The 13,019-nt window shown below is 36.5% G+C and overlaps 2 protein-coding genes across 2 annotated transcripts; one reads left to right on the top strand and one right to left on the bottom strand.

Moving 5' to 3' along the window:
* The first annotated feature begins 7,398 nt into the window (after positions 1-7,398).
* Positions 7,399-7,920, top strand: LOC111692358 (putative nuclease HARBI1). Its single transcript, XM_023456329.1, has one exon. It carries the CDS (start codon positions 7,399-7,401, stop codon positions 7,918-7,920), a length of 522 nt encoding a protein of 173 aa, XP_023312097.1.
* Positions 7,921-8,282: 362 nt separating this feature from the next.
* Positions 8,283-9,858, bottom strand: LOC111692357. The gene is made up of 2 exons (XM_023456328.1): positions 9,481-9,858; positions 8,283-8,324 (listed from the first exon to the last, which is right to left on the bottom strand). The coding sequence occupies exons 1-2, from the start codon at positions 9,856-9,858 to the stop codon at positions 8,283-8,285; spliced, it is 420 nt and encodes a 139-aa protein (XP_023312096.1).
* Positions 9,859-13,019: the final 3,161 nt, after the last annotated feature.

Genomic DNA, 13,019 nt, shown 5'->3' with positions numbered 1-13,019 from the left:
TTTTAACGAAAACCCCGAAACAGGTCAATTTAATTTTGTCAATTTGTTTACATAAATCATATTTTGAATTCTTTTTGAGCATATATAAATTTTGTACCTATATATAAAAAATGTTTGAAAATTATAGTTTTTCTGAAATAAAAAATAAGAGTAGCAATCTCCAAACAGGGAATCACTTATGAAACATTTATTTTTTATAAGAAGTAATTTCCACTTTGCTTCTTTCCAAAATATTGCTTAGAACCCCAGATATTTAGAAAAAACTGTTTTTGGGGACGAATTTTCGAGAGTGTATTTCACCCCCTAAATATGTTTTTCCGCTGATAAAAACACCGCTTCCATAGAACTTATTTTCACTACTAAAACAATACTGCAACTATTTAAAGGATAGCGCAATTGTGTGCAATTGTCAAATGTGACAGATTTTGTAATATAAAGACCGCGATCAGGTCAGCCCAGACAGACCGCGATGCGACGGGACGGGACAGGACCGCGAACGCTTAATGCGTTCGTTTCTAAAAAAGACTGCGATCAGCTCAGCCCAGAACGGACCGCGACGGGACGGGACCGCGACCGCCTAATGCGTTCTCTCCTTTAATCTTCCGCCCACTCTAAGTATTTTTCGTCAAGAAAAACGTTTAATTTTTTAAAAGGTTTTGGTAATTTTCTATTATTATTTATTTTATTAAGCTCATCGACAAAGAAAATTAATTGTTCATGTTTAACCAAAACAAGTAGACCGGAGTGAAGTTCTTTATGTGAAAAATGTTATATTATTTTTCGGAAACCGACAATTATTATAGGTAAAGCGTAAAATATAAGCGTTTAAACCGAGTATCCACAATTTTTGAATTGGGGTCATTAATTCTTGCGAGTTCCGAGAGAATGTTACGTTTATTACAAGATTTCTCTAACGGTAAAACATTATAAATAAAATGATCGGATGATGGTTGCTAGCGCAGGCCTAAAACTTTGGTAACCTCATCGCACTCAAGCGAAAGCGCAGTAGGATTTATTAATGATTGAGGTAAATGAGACAAAACTTCCGATTTGTTAAAGCCCATTTATTTAGCTCAAACCCTACTAATTCTAATAAAGCCGTAAGTTCATGTTGTAAAGATTTGGCATCTTCAATAATTGGTGAACAACTGGTGATAATATCATCAACGTATTATTTTTTAATATTTTTGCTGCTCTGGGAAATTTAGATTGTTCATCATCTGCTAATTCTAATAAAACGCGAAGCACTAAATCATAGGTAAGTGTAAAAATGGACAATTAGTGGACTTTATAATTAGGTTATGGGTAAGAGCAATACACAGAAATAAGGAAACATTTTTACTCGTACGTTATAAAAGAGGCTCTACACTATCAAGCGGCTTGATCAAATGCTTGAGGCTCCGATTGATGGGCGCTTCAAGCGTACTTCAATCAACACTTCAATCTTTTGATCAAAACTCTCAGTCGAAGCTGAGAAGTGGAGGAGTGTGGAGCGTATAATGGTGTCAAATGTAAATTTGGGCTTCCTGGCCTTAACATTGGTTGCTGTGAAGGGGAGAAACCACAAAAAGAAAAAAAGACGGTGGTCTAAGGACTGGTATAAAATGAGGAACCGCTTCACTCATCAACATCTCCTTCTGAGTGGTTCGGAACCAGAGGATTATAGGAACTTTCTACGCATGGACCAAGAAAGTTTCGATAATCTACTCGATTTAGTCCGCCAAGACATCGAGAAGAAGGACCGGAGTCGGTTGCTGTAACAAAAAATAAAATACAGTGAATGAAAGCTTACAAACTTAAATTACTACAAGCCTAAATTACACCATGCGTTACAGAGCCGCGCGGAATTTTCCCGGTCGGTTTTTCTGTCGGACGGCAGCCGAGGGTTTGAAAAAACCGTGCGGCTCCCCGGCATGGTGTAATTTAGGCACAACAGCAATTTAATAATTAAATTCCTATTTACAGTCAGTGTTAATTCTTCATGTAAGGGTTATAATGCAAGTTTCGTTTTTTGTTTCTCTTCTAGGTTCCAAAATCGCAGGATGGATGGAAACGGGTTGCTCAGGAATTCGAAGAACAGTGGAATTTCCCCAACTGCGTGGGGAGCGTTGATGGTAAACACGTATCAATCCAAAAACCTCGCCATTCTGGGTCCTACTATTACAATTACAAAGGTTCTTTCAGCATTGTGCTTATGGCAATTGTTGATGCAAATTATAAATTTCTGATGGTTGATGTGGGAGCAAATGGCCGAGTGTCATCGATGGTGTGCGTTGAAGAACACATTATTTTGGCGCAAGTTGTCTCAGAACCAGCTTGACATGCCTGATCCTCGTGAGTTATCAGACACTCCTAATGAAAAATTTCCGTACGTCTTCATTGGAGATGAAGCATTCCAACTTCTCCCTCAATTCATGAAGCCCTACAACAGAGCTGTTTTGACGAACGAGAAAAGGATTTTCAACTATAGACTCTCCCGAGCCAGAAGAGTTGTTGAAAATGCATTTGGTATATTAACGAAGAGATTCAAAATATTTCAAAATGCCATTAAATTAGAACCACCGAAAGCTGTGAAAATTGTAATGGCATGTTGCCATTTGCACAACTACTTGTGCTCAAAGAACAGAGCCAAGTATTTGCAACCTCAGGATATTGACAGAGACGATATTGTGACTGGTGCTGTGGAACCTGGGTCATGGAGGCAAGACATTCAAGAGATGGCACAACTTCAAAGAACCAAAGGCAATTCTACAGTAGAGGCAAAAAGAATAAGGGATGACTTCTGCAAATTTTTCAACACGTCTGGGTCAGTTCCATGGCAAAACAATTGCCTTGTGTAACATTACTCGTGATATACAATAATTATAAATACTGTAAAAAAAATAAAATAAAATGAAATAAAATTCTTACCTCAGAAGTTTCGGTTTGTGCGATTTCCAACTGGTCTTTTATGAAGTGCATATCATTGTAATACCAAAGCGAAGGTTCAGGGATGTCGTCTGTAGACGTCCCTGACACTTTTTTACCCTCGATGGCCTTGAACTCCCTGTTGAAGTTTGTTCTGAGAACATTAATTTTTTGTTTCAATTGTATCACACTGAAATCGGGTTTTATCTTTTTCAATGCCCCCACGATTTTTTCTAGCGCCGCACTTTTTTTATTTCTATTGAAATAATCCTTGCTCTTCACTTTCCACAATTCCGGACAATCGCGATATAATTCATCAACAAACTGATGAATTCCCGCTCCGAGTTTTCGCGAACCTCGCTTTCCGAAGTGGACGCCATGCCTTCCACCGCTTGACTGACGCAATGCTTGATGGAAATTGCCCTAGACTATCAAGCGGCTTGACCATCCGCTTGAGTCATTCAAACTTTTTATCAATCACCGTCAATGCTTGCTTCAAGCTTCAAACGGGTTTCTAAACTATCAATCACGCTTGATACAATCAATTTGCTCAAGCATTTGATCAAGCCGCTTGATAGTCTAGGGCCTACTTATAAAATACGATGCTCGCCTACGCTCAACCATCACATACAAATGTTGGTGTTGACCTGTCCGACAAAGGACCCTTTTGTGAGGAGGAGCAAAGGACAGAGTTGCCACATTATTGTATTATAAAATAACAGGAATTCTGTACAGTAAGAGTGCGTAAACAATAATCTAAAATCGGACTCATTTCATTAAAACGCCATGGGATGGGATGTTTTTCGTTAAAATAATCGTACAATTTCTTAATAGTTAATTCTCTAGGAAGGTATCTACGGAATGGTGCATTTTTTCGATGATAGTGAGTGACAGAAGGGTGGAATGATTCAATATGGTTCTTAATGATTATTGGGTCAATAGACTTCTTATTATTTCCCCTACGTTCCCTTACCATCTCTCCACAAGATTTTTGTTTAATAGCTCGCATCAGTTCAGTTATTATAGAATCGTTTGTATATCTCAACGTATTTAGGAATGTAAGCCGACAAACTGCATTGTCAGTGGAATCAGCACACGGCAAAGAAAATAGTCTTGACTCATTTCTATTCCTAGATGCTGACAATACTCTACGCTTAACAGGAACAAGAGAAACAGTTTGCTTAACCACTTTCATCTACTTACATAATTCAAATTCCAGTAGTGATCCCATATTTTATTTCGATCAGCATCGGATAATTTATTGCAATCGCGTTTACATTTTCCTAAACATCGTTTTTTTATAGGATGCTTTGATTTACCATTTTCAAGTTTTTTTGCTCTGTACGGTGATGTTCTATTTTTCTTTTAATTCTGTTCAGGGGTATATTTTCCGAGACATTTTCTTTAGCAGCAAGTAACAAAAAAATAAATAAATATAAACAATTTCGGGAACAGGCAAAATTTATATTATTATCTTATCTGTGTTTCCAGTTTCTTCTAAATTATTCTCTTGTCAAATATTTTCTTCCATATTAGTATTATCTTTCACACTATCATTTTGTGTATATAGACTACTTTGGACTACAAAAATTTCCGTAACAGAATTTTAATTGTGAATATATACAGGGCGAGTCAGTTTTTTGTTGACAAACTTTAACAGGAGATAGAACACATGTTTTTAATGTAAATTCCAATCCAGACATTTGTATTAAAATTCATGTTGAAAACTTCTTGACCGAATGGCATGTGGGTTTTCATGTGCCCATACATGCTGAAAATTTACTATACCACGACGAGTAAGACAGAGTAAAACAGGATTCATCAGTCCACAGTACGTTGGATAAGAAACCTCTACTATTTTGAATGGAGATAATATTCCGCCTACAATAAGTCTTCGTTCGGCGTCACCTGGACATAAACCTTGAACAGGTTGAAAATGATATGGGCGTCTGTGATCCCGTTTTAAAACCCGGGAAATTTTACTTTGGGAAATACCAAGAGCAACAACAGTCCGTCGAGTACTTGTTGGGTTCCTATTAAACTCACGCAATATACCCTCTCCAGTTCTATCTCGTCCACGGTTGTTCTATCGACCCTCTATGTACATCTTTCAAACCCTGGTTAACAAATCGACGGTGGATACTCACAAAAACGGAATGATGAGGTTGTCGTCTATTTGGAAATCTTCGATTCTCCCTAGCTGCGTACCTTGAATTCCCATTTGCGAACCCATTGAGGGTTGCTTTCGCTGTACAGCAAAAATAAAACGATCCCTCAACGGTAAAATAAAGTATTTTTATTGAAAACTAAGCTTGTGAAAAAGACGTGTTGTCGGTTCGAGGGTTCGCTGGAGAGTCATCTTGGCGTGGAGTCACTCGCAGAAGTACCTGGTTCTTGGCGCCAATCTGCCGGGGTCGTCTTCCGGGAACCCTGGTGCGTCCGGGCGGCGTCTGGCTGGCGCTCTTGGCGTTGTACTTAAAAATGGGTCACTTGCGAACATGTGTACCCACACCATAATTAAAATGAATGTCGGCTTGTTCGCTATTTGCAAATGTAAACGGCATCTTACACTAATTAAAAGCTGGCAAATCAAATGAAATAACTTTTTAAACTTAAAAACAATAATTAATAACAGTGAAAATATTCAAGATGAAGCAAAAGTGTTTGTAGATAAACTTGTAATAAGTCAAACTGTTGCTTCAAATATGACACTTAATATTTATTTGTTTTCCAAGGAGTATAATATTTTGTTGCAATACTGTATGTATAGTTGCAGTTGCTCGTTTCAAATGGAAATTATTTAGCAAAAAACAATGAAAATTGAAACGGAAATTGGTACATACACAAGTTTAATGAAACTTAAAAGAAACTTCTTAAAACTTTTTGGCAACTGCACAATAATGTATTCTATGTATGTAATATAACAGATTTGAACTTATAGAAGTCTTGTATTTGAGTATGGCTTGATATAACAAATGTTTATTTTGACTACATTGGAAAGAGNTGCGTTACAGAGCCGCACGGAATTTTCCCGGTCGGTTTTTCTGTCGGACGGCAGCCGAGGGTTTGAAAAAACCGTGCGGCTCCCCGGCATGGTGTAATTTAGGCACAACAGCAATTTAATAATTAAATTCCTATTTACAGTCAGTGTTAATTCTTCATGTAAGGGTTATAATGCAAGTTTCGTTTTTTGTTTCTCTTCTAGGTTCCAAAATCGCAGAATGGATGGAAACGGATTGCTCAGGAATTCGAAGAACAGTGGAATTTCCCCAACTGCGTGGGGAGCGTTGATGGTAAACACGTATCAATCCAAAAACCTCGCCATTCTGGGACCTACAATTACAATTACAAAGGTTCTTTCAGCATTGTGCTTATGGCAATTGTTGATGCAAATTATAAATTTCTGATGGTTGATGTGGGAGCAAATGGCCGAGTGTCATCGATGGTGTGCGTTGAAGAACACATTATTTTGGCGCAAGTTGTCTCAGAACCAGCTTGACATGCCTGATCTTCGTGAGTTATAATACACTCCTAATGAAAAATTTCCGTACGTCTTCATTGGAGATGAAGCATTCCAACTTCTCCCTCAATTCATGAAGCCCTACAACAGAGCTGTTTTGACGAACGAGAAAAGGATTTTCAACTATAGACTCTCCCGAGCCAGAAGAGTTGTTGAAAATGCATTTGGTATATTAACGAAGAGATTCAAAATATTTCAAAATGCCATTAAATTAGAACTACCGAAAGCTGTGAAAATTGTAATGGCATGTTGCCATTTGCACAACTACTTGTGCTCAAAGAACAGAGCCAAGTATTTGCAACTTCAGGATATTGACAGAGACGATATTGTGACTGGTGCTGGGGAATCTGGGTCATGGAGGCAAGACATTCAAGAGATGGCACAACTTCAAACAACCAAAGGCAATTCTACAGTAGAGGCAAAAAGAATAAGGGATGACTTCTGCAAATTTTTCAACACGTCTGGGTCAGTTCCATGGCAAAACAATTGCCTTGTGTAACATTACTCGTGATATACAATAATTATAAATACTGTAAAAGAAATAAAATAAAATGAAATAAAATTCTTACCTCAGAAGTTTCGGTTTGTGCGATTTCCAACTGGTCTTTTATGAAGTGCATATCATTGTAATACCAAAGCGAAGGTTCAGGGATGTCGTCTGTAGACGTCCCTGACACTTTTTTACCCTCGATGGCCTTGAACTCCCTGTTGAAGTTTGTTCTGAGAACATTAATTTTTTGTTTCAATTGTATCACACTGAAATCGGGTTTTATCTTTTTCAATGCCCCCACGATTTTTTCTAGCGCCGCACTTTTTTTATTTCTATTGAAATAATCCTTGCTCTTCACTTTCCACAATTCCGGACAATCGCGATATAATTCAATCAACAAACTGATGAATTCCCGCTCCGAGTTTTCGCGAACCTCGCTTTCCGAAGTGGACGCCATGCCTTCCACCGCTTGACTGACGCAATGCTTGATGGAANTGTTGATGCAAATTATAAATTTCTGATGGTTGATGTGGGAGCAAATGGCCGAGTGTCAGATGGTGGTGTGTTGAAGAACACATTATTTTGGCGCAAGTTGTCTCAGAACCAGCTTGACATGCCTGATCCTGGTGAGTTATCAGACACTCCTAATGAAAAAAATCCATACGTCTTCATTGGAGATGAAGCATTCCAACTTCTCCCTCAATTCATGAAGCCCTACCACAGAGCTGTTTTGACGAACGAGAAAAGGATTTTCAACTATAGACTCTCCCCAGCCAGAAGAGTTGTTGAAAATGCATTTGGTATATTAACGAAGAGATTCAAAATATTTCAAAATGCCATTAAATTAGAACCACCGAAAGCTGTGAAAATTGTAATGGCATGTTGCCATTTGCACAACTACTTGTGCTCAAAGAACAGAGCCAAGTATTTGCAACCTCAGGATATTGACAGAGACGATATTGTGACTGGTGCTGTGGAANCATTCCTCATTCCCTATTCTTAAAGAGGCCCAACACTATCAAGCGGCTTGATCAAATGCTTGAGGCTCCGATTGATGGGCGCTTCAAGCGTACTTCAATCAACACTTCAATCTTTTGATCAAAACTCTCAGTCGAAGCTGAGAAGTGGAGGAGTGTGGAGCGTATAATGGTGTCAAATGTAGAATTTGGGCTTCCTGGCCTTAACATTGGTTGCTGTGAAGGGGAGAAACCACAAAAAGAAAAAAGACGGTGGTCTAAGGACTGGTATAAAATGAGGAACCGCTTCACTCATCAACATCTCCTTAACTTTCTGAGTGGTTCGGAACCAGAGGATTATAGGAACTTTCTACGCATGGACCAAGAAAGTTTCGATAATCTACTCGATTTAGTCCGCCAAGACATCGAGAAGAAGGACCGGAGTCGGTTGCTGTAACAAAAAATACAATACAGTGAATGAAAGCTTACAAACTTAAATTACTACAAGCCTAAATTACACCATGCGTTACAGAGCCGCGCGGAATTTTCCCGGTCGGTTTTTCTGTCGGACGGCAGCCGAGGGTTTGAAAAAACCGTGCGGCTCCCCGGCATGGTGTAATTTAGGCACAACAGCAATTTAATAATTAAATTCCTATTTACAGTCAGTGTTAATTCTTCATGTAAGGGTTATAATGCAAGTTTCGTTTTTTGTTTCTCTTCTAGGTTCCAAAATCGCAGAATGGATGGAAACGGATTGCTCAGGAATTCGAAGAACAGTGGAATTTCCCCAACTGCGTGGGGAGCGTTGATGGTAAACACGTATCAATCCAAAAACCTCGCCATTCTGGGACCTACTATTACAATTACAAAGGTTCTTTCAGCATTGTGCTTATGGCAATTGTTGATGCAAATTATAAATTTCTGATGGTTGATGTGGGAGCAAATGGCCGAGTGTCATCGATGGTGTGCGTTGAAGAACACATTATTTTGGCGCAAGTTGTCTCAGAACCAGCTTGACATGCCTGATCTTCGTGAGTTATAATACACTCCTAATGAAAAATTTCCGTACGTCTTCATTGGAGATGAAGCATTCCAACTTCTCCCTCAATTCATGAAGCCCTACAACAGAGCTGTTTTGACGAACGAGAAAAGGATTTTCAACTATAGACTCTCCCGAGCCAGAAGAGTTGTTGAAAATGCATTTGGTATATTAACGAAGAGATTCAAAATATTTCAAAATGCCATTAAATTAGAACTACCGAAAGCTGTGAAAATTGTAATGGCATGTTGCCATTTGCACAACTACTTGTGCTCAAAGAACAGAGCCAAGTATTTGCAACTTCAGGATATTGACAGAGACGATATTGTGACTGGTGCTGGGGAATCTGGGTCATGGAGGCAAGACATTCAAGAGATGGCACAACTTCAAAGAACCAAAGGCAATTCTACAGTAGAGGCAAAAAGAATAAGGGATGACTTCTGCAAATTTTTCAACACGTCTGGGTCAGTTCCATGGCAAAACAATTGCCTTGTGTAACATTACTCGTGATATACAATAATTATAAATACTGTAAAAGAAATAAAATAAAATGAAATAAAATTATTACCTCAGAAGTTTCGGTTTGTGCGATTTCCAACTGGTCTTTTATGAAGTGCATATCATTGTAATACCAAAGCGAAGGTTCAGGGATATCGTCTGTAGACGTCCCTGACACTTTTTTACCCTCGATGGCCTTGAACTCCCTGTTGAAGTTTGTTCTGAGAACATTAATTTTTTGTTTCAATTGTATCACACTGAAATCGGGTTTTATCTTTTTCAATGCCCCCACGATTTTTTCTAGCGCCGCACTTTTTTTATTTCTATTGAAATAATCCTTGCTCTTCACTTTCCACAATTCCGGACAATCGCGATATAATTCGATCAACAAACTGATGAATTCCCGCTCCGAGTTTTCGCGAACCTCGCTTTCCGAAGTGGACGCCATGCCTTCCACCGCTTGACTGACGCAATGCTTGATGGAAATTGCCCTAGACTATCAAGCGGCTTGACCATCCGCTTGAGTCATTCAAACTTTTTATCAATCACCGTCAATGCTTCAAGCTTCAAACGGGTTTCTAAACTATCAATCACGCTTGATACAATCAATTTGCTCAAGCATTTGATCAAGCCGCTTGATAGTCTAGGGCCTACTTTAGAAGTACCTGCCCCTCACTATTAAAACCAGGTAAAGAGGTATCAGTTGTCGATCAGTCCTTCAGTCCTACCATATCCGTTGACAGAATACTTTCACATTATTTTGCCAGTTGGTGTATTGTGTTTTTTGAGTAATATAGTTTTACAACGGATAAAAATAGGAAACGGAATCTGGTGAGTGGATTTACTACATATTTCATATAGGTTATTTAATTTATCTCGTACGTATTTGAGAGCTCGTCACAACCAACATACGTTTTACATTTCATAGATTTTCCAGTTAATTAATTCTATCTAATTGAAGACTCTGTATTAACATTTGCAAATTATTTTGTCTATTTACTTCTGCCGCTTGACTTAATCCATTAAAGCCCACATTAATTTTTTCCAAAAATATACATAATGCCCCTTAATAGGTACTGTTGCTATACTTACCCAAAATTGCGAAATGAATTTTTAAAGTTAACAAAAAATACTGTCAGATAAATAGGGCGCTGGTCATTCATATAATAAAAATACGAGAGGAAGCTAGAACATTTATATTTAAATATACATAAACTACTTACATTAGTTAAGCTTTAACATGAAGTTTGGGGAAACAACTATTACACAAAGTTAGATTACATTTAATACAAAATGTTCTCCACTACAATTCATCATCTGGCAACGTCTTTGTTTGTCTTTTTTCCATAAAAACTGCCCTTTGCCATTATAGGTTACGTCATTAGTAATGGAAGGCAAATATGCACGAGAAAATACATTGATTCCAAAAATATTTATAATATTTATCATAACAATTAATAGTTATTGATTTTTTAAAAGAATCAGTTTCGTTAGAGACCTTCTAACTCGATAAGTTTTTTTATTTAATTTTTTTACTGTTTCATGGTACCTAATCGTAATGGTAAAATATTTTTTCAAAATTAACTTAATTAAAATAATAGCATGTCCTGTAAGGGGTTCTTCATCAAAAATGTTCACCAAAATCATTATATACAAGGTACATTTGATAAAGTATTTTTAATTAGAACTGGCAACAACTGATTTATTTTTTTATTAAATAGCTATGCCAGTAGTTTTATTAAAAAATCGAAAATAATGTTCACCTGCCTTACAAATACTGATTACAAACAGGGATGGTCTTGTTTATTGCTTATATTCCTTTCTTATCAAAAGGATGGACTATGAAACTTTACATTCAATTATACTTAAATGTTTTAAACACGTTAAGGTACTTTGTAGTTGACTCACAACAAATCCAACGATGTATGAAACTACATCTTGGACATAATCTGTTAAATTCCAAACAGCAGAATTTAAATAATTTTCTTTAGAAATTTGCTCTTTAACATTATTTTCAAAGTTTCTATTTTCAAGGGAATTCTGCAAAACGATGTTATCGTTGTTTTTTGTCAGTGGTAATATTTTAAAAGTAGCACCAAAAAAAAATATTATCCTGTGATATTAAGGTGATGAAGAAGAGTTAAGTACTTCTTTTTGATCTGTGTCAAGGTTAAAAAGAGGATTCCTACATATTATATTTTTTTACTAATAAGTGAGGTTATGTCCATATATTTATTACATAAATTAACAACAAATTACTGCCTTACATATTTTTTATTAAACATTACTTACAATAAATATAAATGTTCTTCTACAAATTCCCTACCTACTAAACCGGGGAGGGTTTTACCCTTCCCTTGGTCAGGTCAGTTCTTAGAGTCACAAATAAACTTTATTGTACGTAAAACCGTACACTACTGTCTTCTGCAAAAGAAATGATACTCGAAACAAAACATTTCACAATACACATAAATATGTCAATAAAAATGCTAATGTCTAATTTCTAGAAGCATTTATTGTACGATACTAGATTTGCCCTTATTTCCAAATATACCTACCACTAACATTTACAGCATTATTATCTACAACAGTTGTAGGTTCCTGTGTATATAATATGTTGTTAATATGTCTGCCAAAAAATAGAAGTAGGTAGATATATTGTTACTTATATTTTAAATTTAAAAACATACTTTCTCGAGTTAATACATTTTTTAGTTCTTTTCCAAACTTCTTTCTTAATACGAGCCAATAGATGGCTCTGTCATCCACTGTAAATGAATAAAATAATGTAAAAGTATACAATATACAAAGGACGTATAAATTATATTTCACAACAATTTATTTCAGTAGTACCTACCACAAAACATACAATACAGTATCTACCTTAATACCTACTTATAAAACTAAACTATCTTCTTACCTGTCCAATTCATAATAGAGTTATTGTTCATTATAACGTCCTTATAATTAATGGCTTTTTTGTCAAATAAATGAGGGTAACTTTTTATCAAATGAATAAATAACTCGCCTTCTTCCACAATCAGATATTTGTGATTCTTCATAATTATGATCCATATTTATTGTAATCTAGAAATTTTTAAATTAATGGTACCTACCATAATATGATAATGAAACAAATACAAACTCTTTATAATTTAACTGGTACGAGGAAACTAACCACATGAAACTACAGTAATATTTGTGGCTAGATCGGTCGTGATGTCGTGAAATCTGTACAAAGTCATTTAATCAAAAGACCTTGCTTGCGAGAACAATTCTCATTATTGGCACTTTTTTGTCAAACGTAGGAATTCATCCTTACTGAAATTTTCCACATTTTACATAAAGTCTTACGTTTTATGAGCATATTGTGTAAGAACCCGTTTAAATCAGATGCTGGTTTTTGTTTACGTGATACGTTATTCGCCATAAGTCTTACAGTCAGCTATTCTATAACCAGCTTTAATAAACTTTCTTTAGACATGCAATAACTGGTAATAAGTGTTGCCTTAGTTCTGTAATGGGCTACTCGTCGTAATATCAGAAGAAACACAGCTGTTGTTGTTTAACACTAATTTATTTTAATATATTACACTAGCTTATATTTTA

This window comes from Anoplophora glabripennis, unplaced genomic scaffold (assembly GCF_000390285.2).
Source record: "Anoplophora glabripennis isolate ALB-LARVAE unplaced genomic scaffold, Agla_2.0 scaffold1388, whole genome shotgun sequence".
In the NCBI taxonomy this organism is placed as follows: Eukaryota; Metazoa; Arthropoda; class Insecta; order Coleoptera; family Cerambycidae; genus Anoplophora; species Anoplophora glabripennis.
Note: the sequence above shows the minus strand (reverse complement) of the source record. Positions and strands in the feature narration are given on the sequence as shown.